The sequence below is a fragment of the Carettochelys insculpta genome, chromosome 26, assembly GCF_033958435.1.
Source record: "Carettochelys insculpta isolate YL-2023 chromosome 26, ASM3395843v1, whole genome shotgun sequence".
In the NCBI taxonomy this organism is placed as follows: Eukaryota; Metazoa; Chordata; order Testudines; family Carettochelyidae; genus Carettochelys; species Carettochelys insculpta.
In genome coordinates, this window is record NC_134162.1 from 1,801,663 (window position 1) to 1,829,292 (window position 27,630).

At 49.3% G+C, this 27,630-nt stretch overlaps 1 protein-coding gene across 1 annotated transcript in view; it reads right to left on the reverse strand.

Annotated features, from left to right (window-relative positions):
• Positions 1–27,630, reverse strand: part of PKP1 (plakophilin 1) — a 54,685-nt gene that overhangs the window by 17,655 nt on the left and 9,400 nt on the right. The window contains exons 3-6 of the mRNA XM_074977448.1: positions 14,822–15,228; positions 3,978–4,122; positions 2,955–3,162; positions 833–1,010 (exon numbers count right to left, since the gene is read on the reverse strand). Of these exons, the coding sequence (XP_074833549.1) occupies positions 833–1,010; positions 2,955–3,162; positions 3,978–4,122; positions 14,822–15,228 (938 nt within the window). The remainder of the gene's footprint in view (positions 1–832; positions 1,011–2,954; positions 3,163–3,977; positions 4,123–14,821; positions 15,229–27,630) is intronic.

Sequence of the window (27,630 nt, forward strand, 5' to 3'; positions counted from 1 at the left end):
ATCAAGTGATCTCTCTCCTGCCATCCATCTCCAGCTTCTGACAAACAGAGGCCAGGGACACTACTCCTTACCCATCCTGGCTAATTGCCATTAACAGACCTCACCTCCATGAATTTATCTAGAAAAAATATTATGGAACTGGAAGGAATCTTCAGAGGTCATTGAGTCCGGTCCCCTGAACTCACATCAAGACCTATCACCATCCTTGACAATTTTCTTAACCTGCCACCCAAATGGATTTGCCCCAGAGCTCTAAATGGCCCCCTCAAGGATTGAACTCACAACACTGGAGTTGGCAGGTCAATACTCTCTCCCCCAATAGCTATGGTTATGATGGATAATATCAATGTTTGTTTTTAAGAATTTTATCAGAGTTGCAATATATTTCGAGTGATCAGACAATTAACTACAGTAGATGTTGAGATTCAAAAAATTAAAGGGTTATAACTATTAAAACAAACTGTCAACATCACACGTCAAACTCCGCAAAGTACATACCCTGAAATCAAACTCTAGTAAGTTCTCAAGGAGGCATTTTTCTTATTTTGCCCTTCCATAAATTGAGATGATCATCAATTAAAATTTTTTCATCTGTTTGGGCACGTACGGTGAAATCAACATTTACTGACATCTGCCAGTACAAAGATAACCCTTCCAAGTCCATTCATGAAGGAATACTTGGAGGAGGGAGGTATTTTCAGGTAGCATCGCAAATCTCACTTTTGTATCTAACTGGCAGCTGTGCAGATACAGCACTGATGTCCCTGATCTCTTTTAGAAACATCAACACAAGGGGCCCATTTTAAGCATAGGAGGTTGTTGGTTGACCCACCTCAAACAGCCGGTTGCATTGAAGAATACCTCAGGGTCAATAATTTCTCTTGTCCTACTACTGACACCATCGGACCACCCCGAGAAAGGGATGATTACACAATCTGTCAAGACAGGGAGGGCTTCGTGTATCAAATCTTCTTTCAGTTCATCCGTGGAAGACAGGTTCCACAGCAGCCCTAGGAAGAAAATGCAGGACAAAGTTTAGCTTAAGGTCTTGATGCAGAAAAGGCCTGAATCTCCTGTCACTAGCAACGGGACTAGGGAGTAACTCCCAGAAAGTTACATCCATGCAAAACTGGTGTAAAGAGACAAGGATTTAAAACATTCAAGATAACCTTCTGGTTTGGAGCGAGATCTGGTCCAACCGCTCCATCCGATTCCAGCTCTAACTGAAAAGGGAGCTTCCTCTGAAACCAACCCCAATTTGCTACTCTCTGACCAATCTGTACAGTTCGAAGTGCACAGCTGAAGCCAAGCTTTCCAGTGGGGACTCAGAATGTCACCTCTTCTACCTAGTCAGAGTTATCTTGAGAAGGGTCTTTCCTGAGTCAAGTTCTTCCATAATGCATTGTGCTTGGTCTCCATCCTTTCCAGGTTCAAAAATGTTCCCTGCCTCCTATTTAACTGTGCGCGCTCCAACCACCATGGGACTTGGAGATATTCCCAACTCCAGTTTCAGAGTATTTACCATTAAATGGAGACAGCAAAGGTTCCACACAGGCCTGGGACTGAGGCCCTCTATCACAGTACAGAAGGGAGTCACACAGATCCTATTTCCGTATATTATTCAGTCTGGGGTAGGGAGGTGAGTAAACCATCTGTCCAATGCTCAAATACAATACAGTCAAATACAGCTCAGACTGACTGGCTGGCAACATGTGAACGTGAGTCCAGCAGAACCTAACTCTTCAGGAAAAGTCTAGGAAACTTGATGAGCTACACAATATTCCCCCAAATCTCAGCTCCTGCCAAACCAGAAGGGGGAACTAGTGCCCGAGGATGGGAACCCTCCCCTGAAGAATGTGTTGGACTCAGCTCTTAGATGATCACGTGTAAGCCTGGACAGCTCAAAAGCCCTCCATGGTCATAACTGTGGAGGTGGAATCATAGAGCGGGAAGGGACCTCAGGAGGTCATCTAGTCCAGCCCCCTGCTTCAAGCAGGATCAATCCCAACTAAATCATCCCACCCAGAACCTTGTCAAGCTGGGACTTAAAAATCTTGAGGGATGGAGATTCCACCACCTCTCTCAGTAATACATTCCAGGCTTCACCTCCCACCTGGTGAAGTAGTTTTTCCTAATATCCAACCTACTCCTCTCTCTCTGTAACTTCAGACCATTGCTCCTTGTTCTGCTATCTGACACCACTGAGAATAGCCTCTCTCCATCCTCTTTAGAGCTCCCCTTCAGGAAGTTGAAGCCTCTATTAAATCACCCCTCAGTCTTCTCTTCTGCAAACTAAACAAGCCCAAATCCCTCAGCCTCTCCTCATAGGTCTTGTGTTCCAGCCCCTTAATCATTTTTGTTGCCCTTTGCTGAACCTGCTCCAGCACATCCACATCCTTTTTGTACTGGGGGGCCCAAAACTGGACACAGTGTTCCAGATGTGGCCTCACCAGTGCCGAATAGAAGGGAACAACCACCTCTCTAGATCTGCTTGAAATGCTCCCCAATACGCCATTGGCCTTCTTGGCTACAAGGGCACAATTTTTACTTATATCCAGCATTTCATCCACAATAATCCCTAGATCCCTCTCTGCTGTACTGCTGCTGAGCCAGGTAACACTGGTGGATGGGTGTCCTCTCTAAATCTCAGACCCAAGAATCCCCGCTACAGGGCACAAGATCCATGAAGCCGATCAACTGGACAATCCGGGGGCCTGATCCTGGCCTGTCTCGCACTTTATGTTATTTGCTCCTGCGGAAAAGGAGTGTGAAGTGTGATCCCAGGCTGGTAGCGTTGGGCTTTGCACAGGTGTGTGTGGCAACACAAGGTATGAGGGAGATGAGACAGGCCCCAACGTCCAAAAGCCACTTCCCCGGGTGTTATGAGTCAGTGCGGCAGTCAGTGGAGCTAGCTTGTTACCCCAGCTTGGGATCTCTCGTTTCCTTGCACGTACCCGTCAGCTGTTTCTGTACTTCAGTGTTCTGGGTTGTCCTCAGCAGGCTCACGCACTCCCTGATCCCATTCTGCCGTCGGGTTTCTAACTTGTTGGCAGGATTTCTGAAGACCAGGTTTCTAAGGGCCCCAGCTGCAGCCTGCTGGACGTTTTGGTTTGGGCTGCGGAGGAGTCCAATGAGCTTGGCAATGCCATCCAGCCGGTGGACCTGTGAGAGGGGAAGTCCGACAAGGATCAGCATCCCTGCAAAGCTCAGCTACGTGCTCTGGGGTAGTACGAGCCCCGGGGACCAAACACAGGAAGACAGCACAGGGTGTACTCACTGGAACAGGAGATACCCAGAACACTTGTTCTGTTCGCTGCTTGTGGGGCACCTGGCATTGGCCACGGTCAGAAAACAGGATACTGGTCTAAATGGACTTTGGTTTGATCTAGTATGGCCGTTCTTATGAATGAATCTGTTGGCTTGGGGGGAAATGCCTTGGTAATTGGAATCTTCACTTGATGAACCTTGGGGCATATTTTCAGAAAGCGCTGAGCAGGCCTGCCGATGGGGAGAGGGGCAAAAAGGGGGCAGCTGCTCCTGGGCTTGGCAATTCAAAGGGGCCTTGGCTGCTGGTACTGCAGCAGTGGCTGCGGCCTGAGTGCCAGGCCCTTTAAATTGCCAGCAGAGGATGCTTCACGCGTCTGTGATGGTGGTGGGGGTGGGGGCAGTAATGTAGTCCAGGGGGTACTGAGGGCTGGCTGCCCCCAGCCCCTCCCTTTCTGCCCAAGGCCCTGCTCCTTCCAGGGGCATAGAGCCAGCCCCCTCGTGCCCCACTCAAACCTTTCCTAGGGGCTCATGGAAGCTACCAGCCCCTCTGCAGCCGAGCATCCCCAACTCCAGCTGAAGGCAAAGAAAGATAACGGCATCTGGAACTGCTTAAAATCAGGTCCCAGAAGTCTCAAGTGGACCATCTCAAATGCAGGCACCCAGAACCAGGGCCCACCCAGAACAATGCAGTCATGAAGCAGTTAGCTTACCTCTTGCTTGGCAGATTCATCCTGGAAGCAGGTGTGCTGGAGGTAGTATGCCCCCATGGCCTGAGATTTCTCATCCGAGGAGCACAGGAGCTGTACGGCCTTCTGGATGGACATTGACCCACCGTCCATCTCATCATTACATATTCTAAACCAAAGAGTGAAAAGAAACTGATCATTCACTAGGTGGTCACCGCAAGGCACTTTGGGGCCAGATGACTTCTCTGAAAGATGCCACTGGCCTCAAATAGGCAACAGCCCCTCAGCCTACTTTGGACAGATGTTATGAGGCTGTTTATTTAGACAGATCTATGACTATTGCGATATGGTCCATGCAAAGAAAGGGGCAACCACCAGGAATCCAAGAAACCTGATGGGCTAAGCATTTAGGTCATGACTCAGCTTTTACCCAATCCTTACTCCCCAGTGACATCCATAATAATGGGGATGATGTAGTTTGTTTTGTCGGTTTCAGAATCAGAAGGTAGCACACAAAAAAAATACCTATGGCCGTACACATCTACTTTAAGAAGCAGAGTGCTAAATCATGGGCTTGTTTGAAGGAAGGCAACTGTTTTTTCTGGCCGTTATTATCCGAAAAATAGCCCAGCGAGGGTTTTTTTTTAAACTGAGTGACAGACAGCAACAGCGGAATGATTGCAGATATCTGTAGAGTGAGTTATAAAAAAGTACAGACTGGGGGCATGTGTATGAGGGAAGACTGGAAAGCTCGGGGAATAAGCACACCTAGATCTTTGAAAATGCATCTCTTTGGTCTGGAAACAAAGGGCCTGATTAGCTGCTGCTTTGCACCTATGCAGAGTGGATACAAAGAGCTCCCAATTCACGGTGCTAATGACAACATGAGATGTAATGCAAGGGAAAAAAAAAAAATCAAGCACTATCAGTCCAATCTGGTACTGAGCGTCCAGGGAGATTGAAGTGTTTCCCCACGGGCTTCTGTACATTACCGTTCCTGATGTCTGATTTCTGTCCATTCATTCTTTTACGTAGAGAAATGGTCATAATCAAAAATAAATGGACAGAAATCAGACATCAGGAACGGTAATGTACAGAAGCCCATGGGGGAACACTTCAATCTCCCTGGACGCTCAGTGGCAGATTTAAGGCGACAGTCCTGAAACAAAGAAATTTCAAAAATCAGATGGAGAGAGAAATCTCTGAGCTGCAATTTATTTGCAAATTTGACTCCATTAACCAAGGATTAAACAGAGACTGGGAGTGGCTCACAGCTTACAAAGAGCTTCTCTGCCCTGGGTGTTAAGATCTCCCCATTAGACTCTGACAATGGCTCATATCCCCCTGTCTGATCTGACTTGTGTTTTCCTCTTTTGATACCTACTATTGATACTGGGCCATTTCCACCTTGCTGAATAGACCTTGTCAGATCTGGCCCTCCCTTTTTCTAGGACCCCATTCTTTAAATACCCCTCTGAAACCCGCCCCCCAACTCATGCATCTGACGAAGCAGGTCTTTGTCCATGAAAGCTTATGCTCCAAAATATCTGTTAGTTTATAAGGTGCCACAAGACTTCTTGTTGTTCTCGAAGCTATGGACTAACATGGCCACCTCTGATACTTGTCATCATAAAATATCCAGGTGATTTGGTGCAACAAAGCATCCAAGACTTCAGCTTCTGCCATATGTTTTCCCCTGCCTGGACTCCTCTTGAGACAAGTCGGGGTTTACTGTTGACTTTGATGAGGTCACAGTTAGACTCTCGGGTCTTTGGAAACTGGATGTTTTTTGGTTTCTCTCTGGTTAATGACAACAAGATTGAGTTGATTGAGTAGATTCCAAAAGAGAATTATATCTTTCCTATGGAATTTTTAAATTAACACATGAGATTCTATTTAGAACTATGGTCCTCTATTAAATTTGATTAAACAATTCACGGTCAGTCAGTCTCTATTACATCATGTAGGTGGTCAGGTATAACTCCTAAGGGAAAACCCAAGGGTTGCATTGCTCCTACGTCCTACAAGACTTCCCCAGTAAGGAGAGCCCCTCTTGCTGAGGTGTCGTTATTAAACCAGGTAGGAGGATGTGTAGAGTCATAAAATAGGGGAGGGGAAGGTTGAGTTGGAATCTTTGCAAACTCAGAAGACGTTTGGTTTGGGTCATGTGCTGATGGTGGGTCAGGATGGTATAGGTGCTCAGAGGAAAGAACAGTGGTTGCTGTCAGGCAAGAGGGCTTGGGGGCCCCTCAGATTAACTCCTCCTCTTCCCCCCCAGCCTGTGCCGGGGCCCCCACCAATCAGCTCCTCTCTCCCCTCCCAGCATCTCCTGCTCATTGCAATCAGCTGGTCAGCAGAGTGCAGGAGGTGCTGGAGGAGAGGGGCCAGTGGGAAGGTGGGATGTGCCCAAGGGAGGGGGCAGGGTTGGATCAGGAAGTGAGGTGGGGCCTTGGGGAAAGGAGGGGCAGGGGTGGAGCAGAGTGGGGTGTCAAGTACCCCCAGAAAAGAGAAAGTTGGTGCCTGCCCAAGTGTTGTTTTATTTGAACCTTTCTGGTCATCTCCACCAGGCTGACAATAAGAAGAGCTCTCTCCACACACAGACCAGGCCCACCATGAGCTGCAAAAGGGGACGTTTCTCCCGCCACCTTATCCGTGCTGACGGGTCAAGGGAAGTTCTATCTCCAGTGATCAGTCCCCCTGCAGCCGTTCAGCTGAGAACACCAGCCCATGACCGCCGGCTCGGAGGGTGGCACTCAGCACGGTGTCCAGTTCTCAAAGCAGGGGCCATTTTTACAGGAGCCAGAGCTCCTCACCTGGGTCAGTTTTTCCAAGGACAATGTCCCCACACAGGCATTTCCACAGAGGGACAAACCCATCCCCTACCAGATCCAGAGAGGAAAATCTCTGCAAGTAGGTCCCGTTACACCATGGAAAGGGGTCAGAAACCAGAACTGTCTCCTCAAATGGGGCAGCCCAGAGAATTCATCCAAGGGAATAATTCCACAGTCTGGTTAACTTCTACAACAAAAGCAACTAATGGAAACTTTCCTTCTTTGTCACGGAGGATGCCGGGGCCCAGGGGACAAAGGGGACAAAGCCATGGTCCGTCTATTACGAACATTAAAGGGAGAATAGCAGCCACAAGCCCATTTATTCCTAATGTGTGACCCAAACCCCCTTGCACTCAGCACCTTTCCACAACCACTAGCACTTCAACGCCCGCCCAGAAGAGATTCAGGTGTTGCTCAGCAGCTTAAGAGAGTGCATAGAGCCACCCGCACCAGGCAGCATGTTTTTCTATCGATGGTGTACACGCGCCTTGGTGCACACAATAAAATTTATTCCACCCCAGACGAAAACAATTAGAGGGAACCCTGACCACTAGGCACTGAAATATGGCTCAGTGTGTTGTAGCTCAGCTGACATCAGGGAAGAACAACTTAAGGCTTGGCTACACATCTGCAGGGTGACCACACCTCCCTATCACAAATACAGGACAGGGAGACATGGGGGCGGAGGGCGGCTCCTCCCAGTTCCACTGAGCCACAGGGAGCTGGGAAGCAGGTGGCAGCTGCCGGTGCTCCTCTCGGCTTCCCTGAGGCCTGGGGAGCTGGAAAGAGGACGGCACCCACTCCCAGGCCCCACCTAACCTTAATTTTGCAGGGCCCATGCTGGCTCCCACTGGTGTGCCTCTAGTCTGTCTCCCACGCATCCCCAGAAGTAGCTGCAGCAGGCGACACTCCACTGGCTTTATCGGCGCTCGCTCAACGAGGTGCGGAGCTCTTACTTGTAAGAATCACTTGTATTGCCGTGGTTACGGCTTGCAGCTCCTCCAGCCCTTCGGGCACAATTCCCACAGGCCAGGCTAGCGTGGCACAGCTCTGACCGTGTCACCAGGATGTCTTGTGTTAGCCACACAGACACAGTGATGAACTCATTGGCCTTTGCACGGCACTTTGGCAAGGCAACGAGTCCAGAGGATCCCAGGCAAGTCAATAGCTTTGCTGCCATTCCAAAGCCCCCAGTCTGATACTGCTGGCCCTTTTCTTTGGCTTCTCACAGATTTTTAGTTTGCCTCTGCCAGTTATTCCCTATCTAACTTCCGCTCGGGCCCCACCACCTGTCGCACCTGAGGTGACAGAGCACGTACGCTTTACCAACGGGGGAAAAACGCTCACCCCATGCCGCTGCCACCGAAAGCCCCCTTCACAGCCACACGTTTTAAGTTGCATGCAGCAGATGTATCTTAGCCTCTTACTATTCAGTTATAGGCAGAAGTGAGGGTAAAGCAAACTTGTCAACCACGTCTTGAAAGAAGATCTTAGCACACAGCTGGATTATGGCCGGCACTGTTCCAGCAGTCCTCATGCTAAGGAGGGTCCACAGGGACCAGAACTCACCTATTCCTCCTTGCAGAGAACACTCCACTGTGAAGGCTTGAATCAGGGACCACTGACCTAATTTGGTAGGGTCTGAATCTGGGACCTGAAGTGCTAAAAGCAGGAGAGCCTGCGCTTAAGGCGCAACTACCTTAGCTAGGGTTTGTAATGGTTTCTTGTTCTCTTGTGTACCGCCTAGAGAGGGACAAAAAGCCCACTCGCTCCTACATACAGCAAGCCCTTCTCTAATTGCTCGTGGCATTCAGTTTGGATCTGGCGGCCCTGGAGTGGGGGAAGTTTGCCCTTAACGTCGCAGAGTCACTCCAGACCATTTAGCCAAGGGGGTGGCAATGAGTGTGAGTGAATGCTGGCTCTGGATGACACACTGTATGGTGAACAAGAAGTCTTGTGGCACCTTATAGACTAACAGATATTTTGGAGCATCAGCTTTCGGGGGCAAAGACCCACTTCATCAGATTCCTGTTCTCAGCCCTGGGGCATGGTGGATCTCATTGAGTCTCAGGGCTCAGAGAATGCCTTTTATGCATCTGATGAAGTGGGTCTTTGCCCACGAAAGCTGATGCTCCAAAATATCTGTTAGTCTACGAGGTGCCACAAGACTTCTTGTTGTTCTCGAAGCTACAGACTAACACGGTCACCTCTCTGATACACTGTATGATATGACTGGAAGGGGAACTGACTGCGAAGAGCTCCAGGTTAGGGATATGCAAATGACACTACTTGGAAGCTAATCAGCTGCAGAAGGCATTAGAATAGCCGTAAAAGGCATTCTCTGAGCCCTGAGACTCAATGAGATCCACCATGCCCCAGGGCTGAGAACAGGAATATCACGCTTTACGCCCAGGTGAGGGAGAAAGGAGCTAAGCAAAGAGATGTCTGCAGTGAGTTAAATGGGCCGAAAGTGTCTGAGTCTGGCTGACAGCTGTTAGTAATAAACCGTCTGTCTAGGACCTGGTCAGTGGGCGTGGAGAGGGAGGGAAATCTGCACAGCTCTTCTCGGGGGATAATTCTCAACTCAAACCAGGTGCTACAAGCGGAACAACTTCACAATCTGAGTAAGTTCTGCAAGGGGTCAGCGCTCCACAGGGAACAAGTTCTAGGAGATGGGAGAAAACCTGCAACCAGGTTTTGTTTTACCAGAACAATTCCACAAACCAAACCTTCAGGGACAACACTCTGCCACTTAGCCAGAGAGGGAAGGGGAACGATTTCCAGCCAGGGCCAGTTTTATCTGAGCAGAGTCCTTCCCATACAGAATGTACTGCACAACAGAGAGGTTACTTCTAGAAGGGAAAGACTTGTCTCCTACAGAACTCATTCCACGAGGGGAGAAAACACACCAGCAAGAATAGTTCTAGAAGTACAATAATGCCTTGGCCAGATCCAGTTCTCCACAAGGCACTACTCAGTGCAACTAGCTTTACAATTCTAATGCACTTAGCCACGCCAAGGAGGTCAAGGGACAGTATCTTCCATCTTCTCTGGCCAAGAGACACTGGGCTTGTTGTTCTATTTTAATCCAACTCCCACCCCATTCTTCCTTTTACTTCCTATTATTTCTCCTCCTCCTCCTTTTCCTTCCTGTGTATCATCTGCCTGTCCCCACCGAGGTAGCTTTAGAATTACTGAGGAAAAGCCAAGGTGAAAGGATGGGTTTATACTTTCCAAGCTGGACCTATTACAGAGTAAGACCTCTCCAACCTCAGCCAGTTCTTCTGGGGGGTGATGCAACAGGTAGAAACAGAACCAGATGGACTATGGGGATCATTCAAAACAAGACCAGCTGTACAGTAGCAGCAATTCTCTGTCCAGGAATGATTTTATAGGAAGGATAGCACTTACATCAGGACCAGTTCTACAAGGGGGTCCGTTCCTGACTGTTCAGTTCTCCAAAAGAGAAAACAACCCAATAAAGGTCAATCTAGTAGTGATACAATGTCTGTATCACTAATGTGGATTGGTTCTCAACCGGGAAAAGTCAAACAAGGCCAGTATTGCAGTGTGGAAAACCCCCAAACCAGGACTATCTCCAGAGAGGACCATCAGTCCAGAGACTCTCCTAATAGAAAACCCAGTTACAAAAGAAGATAATTGCACAGAAGCTGTTCTCCAGAGGAGGCAATACCTCAAGCCCTCTCAGTTCTATAGTGAGGAATGGACTGATCCCCAACAGAACCACTTCTTCAATGGCATAACCACGTCCAGTTGCTCAAGGGAGACCACTTGACAAGCAAGACCAGAGTTTCATTGCAGACACCTTATTCTCTGACACCAAACTCTCCTAGTATGAGGAAAACACCCTACACAGTCCCTGTTCTGCAAGGTGGAAACTCCTTCTTAAGAACCATGAGTCCACGGGGGACAAAACCATAACCAGGGCAAGTTTTTCAACAATAGCCATTACCCAGCCAAATCTAGTTCCTCAAAGATAACAGCTCTCAATGATTGGGACAGATGCCCAAGAAACGTCTGTATTTACAAAAGAACAAAACACTGTCAATGTTGCTAAGGGACAAAATTTTCCCACTAAATTTCCTTCTAGAACCAACAGCACCCTACCCTGAAGCACCTCTGCAGAAATGGCATGTCCCTGGTGAGAACACATTCTGCAAAATGTATCAAGCACCTGGGTGACAACCAAACCTAAGTTAATAACAACCCCCATCAGAACTAGATTTCTGCCCAGCCTCCAGGCAGGACTAGCTTTTCAAAGGGAGCAACCCCCTAATTCGATTTACATGGAAGATGTGCCCCTCAAACTCAACTCTTGCTAGACAGAGCAACTTTTACAAGAGAGACCTAGTAAAAACTCCTAGAGACCCCAAACTAAACTACAGGTTGAACCTCTCTTGTCCGGCACCTTTGGGACCTGACTGATGCTGAACGAGAGAATTTGCTGGACCATGGAAGGTCAATATTGTCTAGACCAGTACCAATGCCGACTGGGTTCTTAGAAGACTTTTCGGGGTCAATTACAGCTAAATAGCAGCATAGAACATTGAGGGACAGGACTGGTGGCTATAAACAAACTTTACTGGCCCATGGGAAACTTGGCTACACCCATGGGGGGAGGTGTCCAGCTAACTAAAACCATGCTGGATTAGGGATGTTGCTGGCCAGTAGAGATCTGAATTAGAGGGGTTCAACCTGTAGCTTGACAGTGGAGGACAAACCGCCCCGGGCAAACATCAGTTCTAAACTGAATAAACCTCCATCCAGAACCAGTTCTACCAGGGTGACACCTTCCCAGCCAGGTCTAGTGCTTCTAGTGCTTCCCAGCTCAGAACCAGTTCTGCAGGGTGAGCCACACCCCAAGCTGGGAGGGTGATACTAAGGGGACCACTCCCTAACCAGGGGACGTTTGACACTGGAAAGCAACTCTGACTCAAGAGCAGTTCTCCCAGGAGTGTAAATCGTCAGAAAACCAAACATATTCTTCAAGGAATCAGATCATTTCATAACTACAAGTAACTCTACATATGGGAAAATGTCTTTTGTTAGAGAAACAGGGACCCTCCCGGGACCAGTTACTTAAAGACAACATCCCCCTTATGCAGAAAACATCTTCATTGTTGCAACTGTTGTATTTCTTCACTCTACAGCCACTCAGCTGTTGGCCTTAACTCCTTGATCAGAAATTCCTGGAGTGAATTGCTTCAGTTTTGTAAATATTAGACAGGCACCTGTGTTAAGTCTATCTACAAAAGTAACGAGGAGTCTTTTAGACCTTTAAACAGTGTTGAAATTTCCACTCCATGCATCTGACAAAGTGGGTTTTTGTCCATGAAAGCTTATGCCCAAATAAATCTGTCAGGCTGTCTAGACTATTGTTGCTATTTCAGGACACAAATGTGTCCCGGTATAACAACTGCGGGAGTTTTCACCCAATTTTGAGTGCGGTATTCTGTTTCTATTACCCCCTCGTCATGACAGGAGTAGAGAAAACCTCGAAATAGCTGTTTATTGTGAACCTCGGTGCCGTTTGGAGGGCACTAAGTTTGAAACAAAGTAACTCAAAATAATTTACACGATTTGCATTGAACAAATTGCATAAATTATTCTGAGTTCGAGCTACTGTCTAAACGTAGTCTTTAGGGTGCTGCAGGACGCCTCGTTATTTACGTAAATGTCAGCTTTCCATCCCAAAGCAATTACATCGTGTTCTGAGCAAGGGGCCATTCAGCCACAGGGAAAGCCACGGCTAAATCGAGTAAGGTTTTTGAACTGTAAATATAAGAACTAGAGGACACCAAATGAAATTAATGGGTAGCAGGTTCAAAACTAATAAAAGAAAGTTTTTCTTCACACAGCGCACAGTCAACCTGTGGAACTCCTTGCCAGAGGACGCTGTGAAGGCCAGGACTCTAACAGAGTTTAAAAAAGAGCTCGATAAATATTTGGAGGTTAGGTCGATAGATGGCTATTAGCAAGGGGTAAGGTATGGTGCCTTTTGTTGAAGGCGGGAGATGGATGGCAGGAGACAAATCGGTTGATCGTTGTCTTCGGTTCAGCTCCTCTGGGGCACCAGGCATTGGCTACTGTCGGCAGACAGGATACTGGGCTAGATGGACCTTTGGTCTGACCCAGTATGGCCGTTCTTATGTAAATATGGTGAAGGCTGTACATGCATAATACAGACTGATTATGAGCATTGATAAAATGAAGACAATGGTATTTGGAGACAAGGAAATAGGAAGGAAGATCATTAGGGAGGGGATTCAACTAGAAAACAGAGAAGGTTACGTATCTGGGGAGCAACATAACGTATGACTGAGAATGTAAGAAAGAAACAGCGACTAGAATAGTGAGAGCAAGAGCGAGTTTAAAAGTGATGGATAAGATCTGGAAAAGCAAAGTGATTAGCTGAGGAATGAAGCAGGGCGTCTTGAAAAACATGTGTGTTAGCAGCATGTTGTACAGATGTGAGACGGGTGATAATGAAAGATTCGAAGAGAAGGACATTGGGCTTTCGAGACGGAGTTGCTACAGAAAGATCCTGAGAATAGGATGGATGCAGAAGGTCACCAGCGAGGAATTACACAGGAAGATACAGCTGAAAGGGAACCTACTGCAGACAGTTACACAACAGAAGTTACAGCTATTTGGTCATATCTCCAGAATGAACAACGAATTAAAAGTCAGACCCTGGTATTTGGCATAATGGACGGTTCGAGGAGCAGAGCCCGAGCCCATGGAGAATGGATAGATGATATAGCAGATTGGTGCGGAGCTGGTCTACAGAAACTAAGCCACTCCGCACTGGGCAGGGGAAGATGGAAGGAAACAGCGACGGAGGCATCGGACGCCAACGGGCGCTGAGCCCATGGTTATTAATGGTGGTGATGATGATGATGAATGCATCAATGAGCCAGCCTCCATTTTCATGGCATCTCAGACCTTGCTAAACACCTGTGGACAATTTTCAACAAGGAAGTGTGTAAAGTCGTGTCAAAATTCAAAGGTGATCAAGGGGCGTGAACTGGCCCTACAAATGAGAAATGGACCTTTCACAACCTCTGCTCATGATCTCAGGCTGAGTTAGGCGATCGCTATTTTTATTGTAACGATGAGTTAATTGCATGCAGTGAGGCAGCACCGAGGAGCCGCTACTCATAAATCAGGACCCTATTGTGCTAGGGGCTGTACAAACAGAAATGTCTGGTAAGACGGGGCAGGTTTGAGCCATTGCTCAGAGCTTCACCTCCTGAGGCCAAGAGAGGCTCACCAATCTCTTCATGCCGATGCTTAGGACATGAAGGAGCTCTGCTTCTCTTTCTGTACTTTCTGCACTGTACTTCTGTGCTTTCTGCACTAGTAAGCGAGCACCTGCTGGGATTGCACCTGGTTACAGGGAGGGATTGAGCAGAGTAGAACATATCACGGCACACTTTGGGACCAGATTTTAAAAGTCTTTCACTCTGTCCTCTTTGCGGGGAGCTCCCAGAGGAACTAAATCCCAAAGCCCTTACTGAGTGTCTGACCATCCTTACTCAGGCGAGCCTGCTGCAGAAATCTGCCAGTGCTGTCTGAGCAAAGACTTGGGTCAGGGGTACAGCGAGAATTCTGCACCAGCGTTCTGCACTCGGGCAGCTGCTCAGGACAGTCAGCTGCCACCCAACTGATTGGCAGAGCACCCACAGTGGGTAGCCTGTGTGTCTATTGGCGGTGCACATCCACACAGGCCTGGGTGTATATAAAATTTATTCTGCCCATGGATGGAAAACATTAGCAGGAACATTGCCGACACCTGTCGGGCACAGACCCTCAGGAAGGACCCCAGAGTCCGGCTATTTGGACACTGGCCCCGCAGTATGCAAAATGGTACTTTTGTGGCAGGGAAATGAGCGCCAAGACCAAGTGGGCCAACGAGCAGGAGAGACACTAAGCCTCAGTCCTGGCCAGGGCTGCTGTTTCTGCAGAGTCTAATCTCTAGACTAATCCCAAGCTCACGGGCACACAGGAACTCACCTGGAGCTGGACATAGAGTGGACGTACAGCCCGTCTTGCCTGCCGCTTGCCACGGGCTGGGCGTACAATACATCCGGCTTGTTGCCCGAAGGGCAGGAGAGGTTGCGTGACGGGAGCGGTCTCCTCGTGGTCCCATGGTGGGTGCTGCAGCTGCTGTACATGCTCTGGCGGTTCAGGGTGGCCTTGTGCACTCCCCGGCTTCCCAGCTGGCTTCTCCGGAGCGTGTCCCGAGGAGCTTCGCAGCACAGGTCAGGCTCGCTCCGGCTGTTCTTGAGGCAGTAGTTGGTGCTGGGGCTGGTGGGGCTGCAGATAGGTTTGCTGTGGTGCCGGCTGCCCCAGCCCTCCATCTGACTGTAAGAGCTGAAGCGTCGGTTGTCTGTCTCTCTTTTAAGGGTCCCGTTGTACATCTGAAGGGGGGAGAGAGGAACAGGAAACAAAATAATTAAAAGAGGCTTGAAGGGACTCCCAGAAGCTCCCCAACCAGGGCCAAATTCTGATGGGCACCAGGCTGGGTTTTAATGAGTGCTCTGGCCACACCACCCACTGACTGCACCAGCAGCTGTTCATAGCACTTCGATGGCCCCCAGTGCCCCGTAGCTGAGCACCATAACCTCAGCCATCTAATTCCTGGCAAGTAGAGCAGTGCTAATATCCCAATTGTACAGCTAGAAAATGGAGGCCCGAGACTAAGCGACTCACCAGGGAGTCTGGGGCAAAGCAGGGCATTAAAGCCCCATCTCCTCGGCACCTGATGGATAGAAAGCTGGCTTGAAGGTCGGACCCAACGGGTAGTGGTCAATGGCTCAATATCTGGATGGTGGTCGGTTTCAAGCGGAGTGCCGCAAGGCTCGGTTCTGGGTCTGTTCAATATCTTTATTAATGACCTGGATGAGGGACTGGGTTGCACCCTCAACAAGTTTGCAGATGACACAAAACTAGGGGGAGAGGTAGATACTTTGGATGGTAGAGAGAGAATCCAGAGGGACCTGGATAAATTGGAGGACTGGGCCAAAAGAAAGCTGATGTGGTTCAATAAGGAGAAGTGTAGAGTCCTGCACCGTGGGCGGAAGAATCCCAAACATTGTTATAGGCTGGGGACCAACTGGCTCAGCAGCAGTATGATGGGAAGGGACGTAGGGGTTATGGCAGATGTAAGGCTGGATATGAGTAAACAGTGTGCCCTTGTAGCCAAGAACGCTAACGGCATAGTAAATGCACTAGGAGGAGCATTTCGAGCAGCTCTAGAAAAGTGGTTGTTCTCCTCTATTCAGCACTGGTGAGGCCACATCTGGAATAGTGTGTCCAGTTTTGGGCCCCCCAGTATGAAAAGGATGTGGATGTGCTGGAGCAGGTTTAGCAGAAAGCAACAAAAATGATTAAGGAGCTGGAGCACAAGACCTATGAGGATAAGCTGAGGAATTTGGGCTTGTTTAGTTTACAGAAGAGAAGACTTAGGGGTGATTTGATAGCAGCCTTCAACTTCCTGAGGGGAGCTCTAAAGAGGAGGTTGAGAAACTGTTCTCAGTGGTGTCAGATGGCAGAACAAGGAGCAGTGGTCTGAAGTTGAAGGAGGAGAGGTGTAGGTTAGAACTAGGAAAAATTAGGAAAAACTACTTCACCAAGAGGGTGGTGAAGCACTGGAATGTGTTACCTAGAGAGGTGGTGGATTCTCCATTCCTCAAGGTTTTTAAGTCCTGGTTTGACAAGGTCCTGGCTGGGATGACTTAGTGGGGGTTGATCCTGCTTGAAGCAGGGGGCTGGACTAGATGACCTCCTGAGGTCCCTTCCAGCCCTAGAACTCTGTGAATTTATTGGTCAGCCCCAGGGAGAGGACCTGGCGAATGATGGACCATTCTCGTGGGCCCCTGTGAGCTCCCCCTATGAATTCTGGGAAAGGATAAGACACAGCACCTTTCAAATGAGGGTTTCCTTGGAAGTCCAAGGCTCACATCCAATGTCCATGGCCACCTGTTAGCTCAGCTGCACATACTCACCTTATGACCTACATTTAGCTGCAGAGTGGATTTGTTAAGAGAATCATAGAATTAGAATCCCAGGGCTGGAAGGGACCTCAGGAGGTCATCTAGTCCAGACCCCTGCCCAAAGCAGGACCAACCCAACTAAATCATCCCAGCCAGGACCTTGTCAAGCCAGGACTTAAAAATCTCTAGGGATGGAGATTCCACCACCTCTCTGGGTAGAGATTCCTCTGCTTTGACCTGTGCTCTCCCTGAACATAAGGCCAGATCCATAGTCAGTGGGAATCTTTCCACTCACTTCCAAGGACTTTGCATCCATCCCATCCTGGACATTGTAACTCTCAGATAACAACAAGGGCTGTGCCCCTGGAAAGGGTCTCGAACGGGAGCAGCCAGGCCCCCAGCAGCATCTGCACTCATGGGCTGGCTTTGGTAATGAGCTTCTCACCACCCAGCAGCTGTTTTCCCCAGGAGTTTCCCAACTCTCCTGCCTCGCCCAGAGGGGATCTGCGCTGACTTGCCGATGAGGGCTCATTGTCTGCCAGAGAAGAGCATTCCCCAAAAAAGGCAATAATCTGGAATTGGCCCTTGCAAGAACGGCAGGCAGCAAAGAGCGGCGATAGCTCAACAGCGACCGCTCTAAAATGCGGGAGGGCACCACTCCCCCACAATCCACAGTGCACACACACGCACCCCCTCCCACGCTTCCCCTCCCCACATCTGTGCTCCTGGCAGACACCCGACGGGAGCACGCTGAAGAGGAAAACAGAAGCTTCACCTAAATAATACGCTGAGTCCTTTAATGGGAACATAATAGGTAGCTGAACAGCTGCAGTAAAAGCCCCGGAGGCTCAACACCCCTGCCAAACTGCTGACAACTCCTCAAAACAATCCTGTCAGAGTCAAGCCCCACGTTGACTCATAAAAGGAAGCCACAGCAGGGGGTGGGGCACTCTGTCTTAACAACCTCCTGCTTCTTTATTCCACCCAGTCCCATAGTACCCTTCGGATGATCACAGGTGGCTGAGAGAGACTCACCCCCGCCGCCGATTAGCTGTCAGAGCTCTGCCCCACTCTAACGACAGCCTCTTCCTTCCTAACAACGAGTAGCCATTGATGGTAACCAGGCTGCTGGAGAGGGTTCCACCTTAAAATATGATGCATGGGTTTCAAACAATACCGAGATGGCTCTGGTCAAAGGCCCCCCTCCGAGGTGCACTGGTGGCATTTGCCACTGGCCACAGCAAAGCGTGGACAGGGGTACTTTTGCCACTACTGCTTGATGGAAGGTGTCACATGGCGGTTGCTCAGCAAGGCTCTCTGGTGCAGTACTTCTGGCTGAAGCTGTTACCAGAGTCCATCTTTCAGGTCACCTGCCTCCCTGATGTGCACAGCACCTTCCTCCCTGCACAGAGCTCTCCTCTGGTGGCGAGCGTTGTGGGCTGGCCTTCAAGCCCACAGAAGGTTTGCTGTTTGTTTGAAGGCAAGGACAGAAGTAGCCCACCAGCAATTCACCAGCGTGAATTCAAGCTTCGGCTGATGCGCAGGTGCAAGAGGCGGGGACCACCTGTGCAAGCAGCTGGCTCAGACCCCCAGAGTAGCTCTAAATCTAGGCCAGGCCCATCAACAGCAATTCAGGGCTCCAGGGGTTACCCCAACTCCCTCAGCCAGAAGCCCCACTTCCTGCCCAGAAAGCCCAAATCACACCTCTCCCTCCTTGTCCCACAAGAGAAGCCCTGGGCCAGGCCAGGTTGGTCCCCCACCTGCTGGGATGAGCCCACGGCAGCCACACTGAGCCTCCTCTCCCTTCCCCAGACCCAACCTGCCTGCAGCAGCATCTCCTGGTTGCATCACCTGCCCAATGCAGGTTCTGCAGCCCAGTAACCGCCCCACCCCCCGAGAACCTGCCTGGCTCATGCAAAATCATCTTTCAATCAAGAGATGCTTTTTAGCAGAGTTACAGTGGCAATGGCTGGTGCCCCAGGGCCCTTTTTAATTGCCTGGGATCCAGGGCAATTGTCCTCTTTGCCTGCCATGTTGGTGGCCTGGTCTCAGCCCTGTAATCTGTCCCTGCTGAACTGGTAAGAGGCCTGTATGGAATCATACGATCATGTGCCTCCACCCTTCCCTAGCTCCTACCACTCCTGCTCCCTGGAAGGCCCCACTGCCAGTTGGCAGGCTCACTATACCCAGTATTCAAACACTGACTGAGGAATGAACACATCGGTCAGAAGAATCACAGTCCCCTCCTAACAGCTCTGGCTCCCCGAGAAGTTCCTGAGCTTGTCGATCCCGCCTTTGATCTGCTCTAACAACCAACGTGAGAAGGTTCTCTCGCCTGCGTGCCATCGGTCAACTCAGGCTGCAGGGACCGAGGATGCATTGCCCCAGCTTGGCCACACAGTGACATCCTACAAGGGTCTCTCCTCCTCCCCTCTCAGGATGAGCACAGAGGCTCCAGAATGCCTCCTTCTCTCTCAGAGTAGAGCTGGGAATTAGAGCTGATTGGCACTTCCTAACCATGTGAAACATCCTCTGCTATCACACTGAGCTGGGCCAGATAGCCCAAGATCGATCCCTGGGTCAGATCCCTCTCATTTCCACTGGCACATACAGAATGAACTCCGGACCTGCCATTGGTTGGGCTGAGCAAAGAATTTCTTGTTCGGTTTGGTCAGCATAGCCTAGAACCAGATAGGACATTCAGAGGCCATCGAGTCCAGCTCCAGCAAGACCTATCACCACCCCTGACCAATTTTTTTTTAAAGAAAACTAACCTACCCCAGATCCTTGAAAGGCCCCCTCAGGGATTGTATTCCCAACCTTGGGGTTACAAGGCCAATGCCTGAACCACTGAGCCAGCCCCCAAAAGCAACAGAACTGAAAAAAAAAAAAATCTAAAATCTGTTTGTTTCATTCAACACAAAAGTGTTTTCTCCCCTCTCCTCATTTTGCTTTTTGGTGGTTTGCTGTTGTTTTAGTCTTGGTTTGTTTCAGACCCAGCTAGCTAAACTTCTAAGTGAAATGTCCTTTAGCAAGGAAAAAGTTGAAAAAGAGTTCGTTTAAAAAAAGTCAACCCGAAACATTTTGACTTTTTCCATGTTCTCCCCAGACAAAACGATCCGCTGAAGTAATCCACAGTCATGAACAGTTTCAGGGGAACCAAAGCTAGATTTTTTTTTCCAAAATGTTCATCTGAAAATATTGGGCTGCTGTTTGAGTAGGCTTCAGAGCAGTCTGGATCTCGGTCTGCATTAAACAGTTGTTATAAATGCGTAGCTAAGCGCAGCATCACCACTTGCTTCACCACCTATACCAGTTTCCCAATCATAACTAAGAGAAGAGCAAAGAACATCTGTGAATGACAACAGGAGATATACAGCTTAATGAACATTAATGAACATGCAGGAAGTCCCCAAGGAATCCGACACAAGCAAGGCAAAGGTGTGGGCTGGGGGAACACACAGCAAGACACAGTGCTAATTAAAATTACCCTTGTTATCCTTTATCATGTGGTACTTCTTGGTTGGGAATTCCACTGGGTTGTATGGTAATGAAAGAACATGTGAACGCACACACGTTGAATCAGACAGAGGGCACAGGTCACCAAAGCATTTGTCTGAATCATTTTCCCCACTCCTCTGAAGTGTACCTAATTCGATCACTTAGTTAACTCCATGGGCTCATCTTCACTACACTTGGGATCGACCCACTGGCCATCGATCTACTGCATCTGCTTAGACGTGATAAAGTGACCTCTGAGCATTGTCTTGCGGAGGCCAGTACTCCACCAGGATGAGAAGAGCAGCCGCTTTGAAGGGAGAGCAGCCCCCAACCCCAACCTTACTGCACGCAAGGTGCCACGGTGAACGCGTCGACTTCAGCCACCCCACTTGCGTAGTTAAAGTCACATGGATTGGATAGATGGCAACGGGGAGGGGGGTTTAGAGAAGACAAGGACTCAGTGTGGACTTGGTGTCCTAGCTACAGTGCTCTCCACATAATCTCTCTCTTGCTCCATCCACCCAAGATGATTGTATCTCGTAAGCACCAAAGGGAGCTCTGAGTAATGGCGTTCCCCACTCTGCTCCACCTCGGGCAGTAACTGAAGGCTGCCCGTGGGATCTTGGGAGGAGAGAAGCAGCCTGCTGAAAGGGATTTAGGATGCTTGGTTGTCCATCTGGACGAAGAGGAGCCAACTCTGGAGCAAGAGGGAGATGTGGTAAAGCCATTCATGCACTCAAGTTCCCTTCTCCACTTTACAAAAAACTTGTCATTTTTCCTCTTCTCATTACCTGCATGGATGCGTATCACCTGGATGAAGCCAGAAGAGATAGCACTTATTATGAGGAACAAGCTCATGTGAGGATCAAGAAAGTGGAATAAGTCACTACTTCCTTCACACCTCCCCTAGACCCCCAACTCCATAATCCTAGGAACTGAACTTCTCCAAAGTTGGTGTGTGTTTATTCAGTGTTTTAGTTCCCCCATGGGTCTAGTTTACATTTAAGAGCAGAGAGCAGTGCTGGAAAAGCCCAGAAATTGCACCTGAAAATGAGAAATGAGGCAGGAAATCCTGCCTCATTCTGCACTGCAACTTTTGCAAAGTTCCATACAAAAGCACAACCAGAGACCTCCCACCGATTGTTCACTGGGAGACTTTCTGCTCTTCCTACAGTAGCTCCGCACGGCCCTGTCCTTCCCTGAGCAGCCTGGCTTCACCAGTGAGCCTCTAGCAGCCAAGCAGACAGCTTGTTTGCGTTACTACCTGAATGCACAGCTCTCAAAAGCTGAGGTCCTCCTAGTCTCACTCACTTGGTAGAAGCTATTCATACCCAGCTAGGGCCTTGAGTTTAAGTTTGCAATTTGCATCATCCCTGTAAAATGAGTGTGGAAATCTGTATCCATAGTGGCCACTGAGACATGCAAAAATACAACAAGGAAAGGGGCTGAGAAGCAATGGCAGAGTTGTGAAGGCAAGATGGCAAGAATCACAACTTCCCTGATCAGCCCAGGAGCCTAAATGCCTTTCCTTCAGGAACAGTAAAATCCACCTGTCTAAATTAACAAGCAGGTCTAGAGCATGCTCCTCAGCCCACAAATGCAAAGCTCTTTGGGACCATTAATTAAGCCACATAACACCCCCAGTGAATATGTACCATTATCCCCATTATTCAGATGGGGAAACTGAGTCACAGAGTGTCACACAGTCATTATTATTAAGATTAACAACACTTCATGGTGCTTTCATACATGGAGAACAAGACACAAAGCTAAGAGCGGAGGAGTTGTCGTTCTTTCGCCAACAGGGAACTGAGACACCGATCAGCAAGGCAACTTGTTCAGGGCTGCACAGCAGGCCAGCATCAGAAGCAGGCCCTGGTCTTCCAAATAGCTTTTTGGTTCCAAGACCCCACTGCACCCGGGGGACTGGGTGTTCTTGAGTTCTTCAATGAGGAACGCAATTGTTTTATTACCCAGATCGGGTTTTTATTTTTAACCCATCACCAGCTTGTTTATTTCTAGAGCTGCAGACAGCGAAAAGGAAACGATCCGTATAAACATGTCAAGACCGCGTCTCTCCCAGGCTGGAGGGAAAAGCTAAGGCAATGAAATATGACAGCGTCCCACCCTAAGTGATGGGTGGAGAACACCCTTGTGAAACGGAGTGGCTGCTGCCTGTTGAACAGCATAGCAAGAGCAACACTTGCAAAAGCAGCAAAGCTATATTGTTCCTCCAGAGACGCTCATCCCCTCCCATCCGCTGCTGGAAGCCGCTTCTCTTTCGCAAGCTGCGAGAAGCTAGATCTAGTTCTGCGTCAGTCCAGCTTACACCGAACAGAGAAGCAAATGCCACATGTGCGGCCGTGGCTCTGGACGGATGGGTCACAACCAAGAGGCTGTTTTCTTTAATAACTACGCCTCAAACATCTTTGTCCCCTCCACAGATGTTTCAGTAGCAACAAATCATGAGGCGGATCCTGAAATCCTAGTTCAGGCAAAACTCCTGTTGAAATTAGCAGGATTTTTGCCTGAGGAGAGAGTGCAGGATTGGAGATAAGAAGGTCATAGTCCATGGTCAGCTAAGGCCGTTCTGCACTGCAGCTGGAGAGAGCTGGTGGAGAACTCAGCCTGAGCAGGGGAACAAGGCTGGAAAAAAGCTGGTAGCCAGAGCTCTGCTACTCCTGCACTAGCTGCTCCCATCTAGCTAATGAGTTCGAGGTCTCAGTGGAACTTCTAGTGGAGACAGGTCACAAAAGTACACTTACTCATTAGCGTACCAGCAGGCACTAATTTACGTCTCCAGCAGACAGACCAAATAGTGTCAGTGGGCCATGGACACCGACTTACGGTTTGAAGGCCAGCTGACTGTCTCGTTGGCAGAGAAGGAGCACTTGGCTGCTGGGTATGCACCATTCAGCGATACACAGAGCACTCTCGTCTCTAGAGCTGCCAGACCACCACCTCGCTTTCCCTGCAACATTCCTTAAACCAGCTTGTACGTCAGGTGGAGCACAGGTCATCCTCAAGTCTCCTCCGCTTCACTCTGTCTCGAGACAAAAAACTTCTAGCTGAGCCCAGGAGCACCCCAGTTGTTGCCCTCCACTCTCAGTAGGTCTTCTCCACGTTGTCCAAGGTCTTCCTCTTCTGCGTTTTCCTTGAGGGTTCCATGTGAGAGCTTGGTGGACGCTGCTGGACGATGGTTTTCTGAGCGTGTGGCCCAGCCAGCCCCACTTCCTTCTCTTGATTTGAACGTCTCCCTGCAACATTAACCTTAAAGAAAAACTCAGGGGGCAGAGCAACACCGGCAGAGTGCAGAAACAACAGGGCTAAAAGAGACTTCTGCTCAGCTGGTTACATCAGGCTTCTATTCCTGGTGCGTCCTTCCCCTTTCAGAATCCTCCAGGTTAGATGCTGGTACACTGACCCAGTTCAGCGCTGTGGCTTCCATGTGGCTGAACCTCTTACTATCAATAGGTCCACGGTCACCAAGATGGGGCGATGGTGGCAACCTCAAGGTTCAGGATTGACATGCAAGCTCCGCGCAGGTGTGCTGAATGCCTGCAAGGGCCTCTCAAGGTTCTTGACGCATGACTCAGTCCCCCACCCGCCCCGGCGTGGCGCGCCTCTGTGGCGCCATCAGCAAAATGAGATGGCACCACTCACCACGCCCGTGGTGTGACGTGCAGATGGAGCCACATTCACCTGACCATGGGTCCTCAGTCCATCAGAAGAAATTGACATACGGCTATTGTACCACAGATCACCATCTGGGATGCAGCCCGGGACGCTAGCCTCTACCAAGGGCATCTCACAGGAGGACAAGGTTCTGATGCACTCTCTTGTGCTGCAGACCACCCTATTCCACACGTAGTCCAGCCAGTTTCAGCGGTGCTAAGTGCAGGTACTATGCAGCAGGTGTGAGGCTATCAAAATCTGCTCTTTACTAGTAAGTGATTGGCACCACTGCTGGGGCGGGGGGAGACCTGAGCTCCCACACTTAGCTGTGGTTCATCATGCAGTAAAATCAAATGCAAGGGAATATCAAGGAGCGACAACGTAGATTCTGCAGGTAAAGAAATCAATAACAAACCATGGGTGAACCAGCAGCTTCATGGACTTCCTAAATAACCAGTGAGAACACCAAGACCACCTTCCTACACGAACAATATTTTGAGTGCAAGTTTTTCAGGGAAGGGACCGTATTTTGCTGTACAGTAGGAGGAGGATTTCCTTTAGTACTTTTCACACACTGGTGACAGACAATTGAGGTTTGCATGGATTATAATGAGTCACTGTCCCAACAGTTTTTCTGGATTCGGTGCAAAACTGGAAGTGATGTCATGTCTTTCATCACTGCCCAGCCAGCTCAAAAGACCTTCAAGACATCATCCCAACTATCATTCCAATCAAGGCACCATGAAACGAGTTAAGCAAAGTGCTCCTCAAAAACAAAACTAGCTCCTTGATTGTCACTTTTTCCATTTCGTATTGAGTCTCAAACGAACTTGAAGACAGAGGCTGAAGTTAGCTGAAACCAGGGGGTATTGGTCGAGGTCCTTGACGAGGTCCTGGCTGGGATGACTTAGTGGGGGTTGATCCTGCTTGAAGCAGGGGGCTGGACTAGATGACCTCCTGAGGTCCCTTCCAGCCCTGGGATTCTATGAGGGATGGCAGTGTTTGCATTCCTTTACTACTTCTAGGGAACATGCAGTATGGGGAAAGGTGTTGCCCCAGCAGGATGCAGTGTGCAGCTTCATGGATCTGAGCAGGGTTAGACTTGAGGTTACATTTTCAAGGTCACCAGTATGACCACAGACTCAGCGCCATCTTCAGAAGTGACTGAGGTACTCAGGGCCCCTCACTGAAAGCCTGTTGGACTCCTGCAGTTTGGGAGCTTGTTTGGGAACTGGCTCATAACTGAAGAAGAGACCTTTAGGGAACAGGCCAGTGCACCCCAGGTCCAGAGCGAAGTCCTGCCCAGCTGCAAAACTAGGGGGTGCTGCACTGTTGCTGCCACTCTCTTTGGAGGAGATGTCTTCTCACCCATCCTTTTCCAAGAGGACATGCGTTAGCCTCCATGTCAGACATCACGGGTCATCTAACTCAGGATACAGCACGTTACCGATTGGACTACTGAAAGAGCTGTCGTAGCAGGACCGAAGCAGCAGGCTGATGATCTACTGCACCTGCTCCTAGGCCTGGTGGTTGATGTGATCGTATGCTCTAAGCTAGCGTGTTAGGACACAGCTACACTACAGATGTGGTGGGGCCACATCTGGAATGTTGCATCCAGTTTTGGGCCCCCGGTATAAAAAGGATGTGGATGTGCTGGAGCAGGTTCAGCAGAGGGCAACACAAATGATTAAGGGGCTGGAGCTCATGACCTATGAGGAGAGGCTGAGGGATTTGGGCTTGTTTAGTTTACAGAAGAGAAGACTGAGGGGTGATTTAATAGCAGCCTTCAACTTCCTGGAGGGGAGCTCTAAAGAGGATGGAGAGAGGCTGTGCTCAGTGGTGACCAACAGCAGAACAAGGAGCAATGGTCTGAAGTTACAGAGTGGGAGGTGCAGGTTGGCTATTAGGAAAAACTCTCCCCCAAGGAGGGTGGTGAAGCACTGGAATGCGTTACCGAGAGAGTTGGTGGAATCTCCATCCCTACAGGTTTTTAAGTCCCAGCTTGACAGAGTCCTGGCTGGATCACAAGCACAGCACATGCATAAGGTCTGGAGCTGGGAAGCTGCCTCTGTCTGTGACCGTTCTGGCTTGCACTGTCTGCCATAGCATGGTGCTTCTGCAGGCAGGACGCACGACAAAGCAGAGCCCCAGAATTACAGCCACTGCCATGGAACAACCAGGGCCTGGAAAGGCGTTCTGCAAACAGGCCTGTAAAAGAGCTCCACCCACAAAGCTCCTAGGAGCCTCATGTTCTGTAGGACCACAACTGGTTGCATTAGGCAGTGGCCAGAGACAGCTGTGTAACCCCCTTCTGAGCCTGTACTATGCGCTTTCCCCTTCTGCCTCATTCCTTGTCTGACTGCAGCATCACCTCCCTACTTTATACAACACGTTGCCGTGCGTAGCCTCCAATCCGCCTGTTCTAGCCTCCCCTTCATTACAAGAGACTGAACATGCCCCAATGATTATCTTCACCATGAGTAATAGATAAGATATTTCTAGTGTGTGTGTGTGAGTGAGTAATAGATGAGCTATTTCCAGTGTGTGTGTGTGTGTGTGCGCGCGTACACAAAAGGGAACAATTCCAGCTGAAATGCTGTGGAGGGAAGGAGGAGCTGGGCAGAGGGGAAAGGGAAGGTAAAAAAAAAATAAAAAAAAAAAATCAGGCAGTGAAGGAGGAGAGAGAAACAGCTTTGGATCAGGAGCTCCCTTGTGACTAGAGAGGAGGGTTGCAATACTTGGGCCTAATCCTGATGGTTGGGCTTGGTGTGGAGGTGGCTGGAGGTGGTTAGTGGCCTGTGAGGTTCAGAAGGTTGGATAAGACGACCAGGTGTTTCCTCCTGGGCCTTAGACTCCATGACCTCGATCCCTAAGTCCTAACTCTAATCCGCTCTGATTTGGGGGCAGGTTTGAGTTTGGATTTGAACTGGGAGCTGGTTGCTGGTTCCTGCTCATCCCCTTCCTTGGTGCATATAAGTCAGATACACACAGACTGCCCACAGCTCGTATGACCCCAGCAGTCATGATGGCCAGGGCTTTTGCTGCTCAGCTGGTGCTGGTTAAAGAATACGAAGAATGATTAACAAAGCAAACCACAGCAGATTCAAACTAGCATCTAAACTGTGATCAGCCTTCGGCTGTCACCCGCCACCAAGGACACAACATTGATAGCAAACATGGTGGAAGCTAAAGAAGGAGCAAGAACAAACCGAAATGAGGGAAGATCTAAGCCCACAGGCTGCCAACCACCACCCCAAGGTGTTTCCACACTATGGCCCATGGATGGGAATTCCACTGTGCTTTGTAGGGTACTGAATATATCACACTGGTTATGCTGCATTCAGTGCCATTGGCTTTGCTAACTAGATGCAACATTTCCTCCACAGACAGACAGGTGGGGCAACAGCCCAGGTGAGATTTTCCCATCTATTGGCTGCTCCACACTCCTGCCACTGAATCTTTCCCTTATGTGCAGAGACGAGCATGATGCAAAATAGTAGATCCAGTGTCAGAAGCAAGGTAGCTTGAATCTACCCAAATGAGCTGGATGCAGGGATGGACTGCACCCTCAGCAAGTTCACAGAGGACACTACACTAGGGGGAGAGGTAGACACATGGCAGAGGGAGGGGGTATGAATAGGGCCCAGAGTG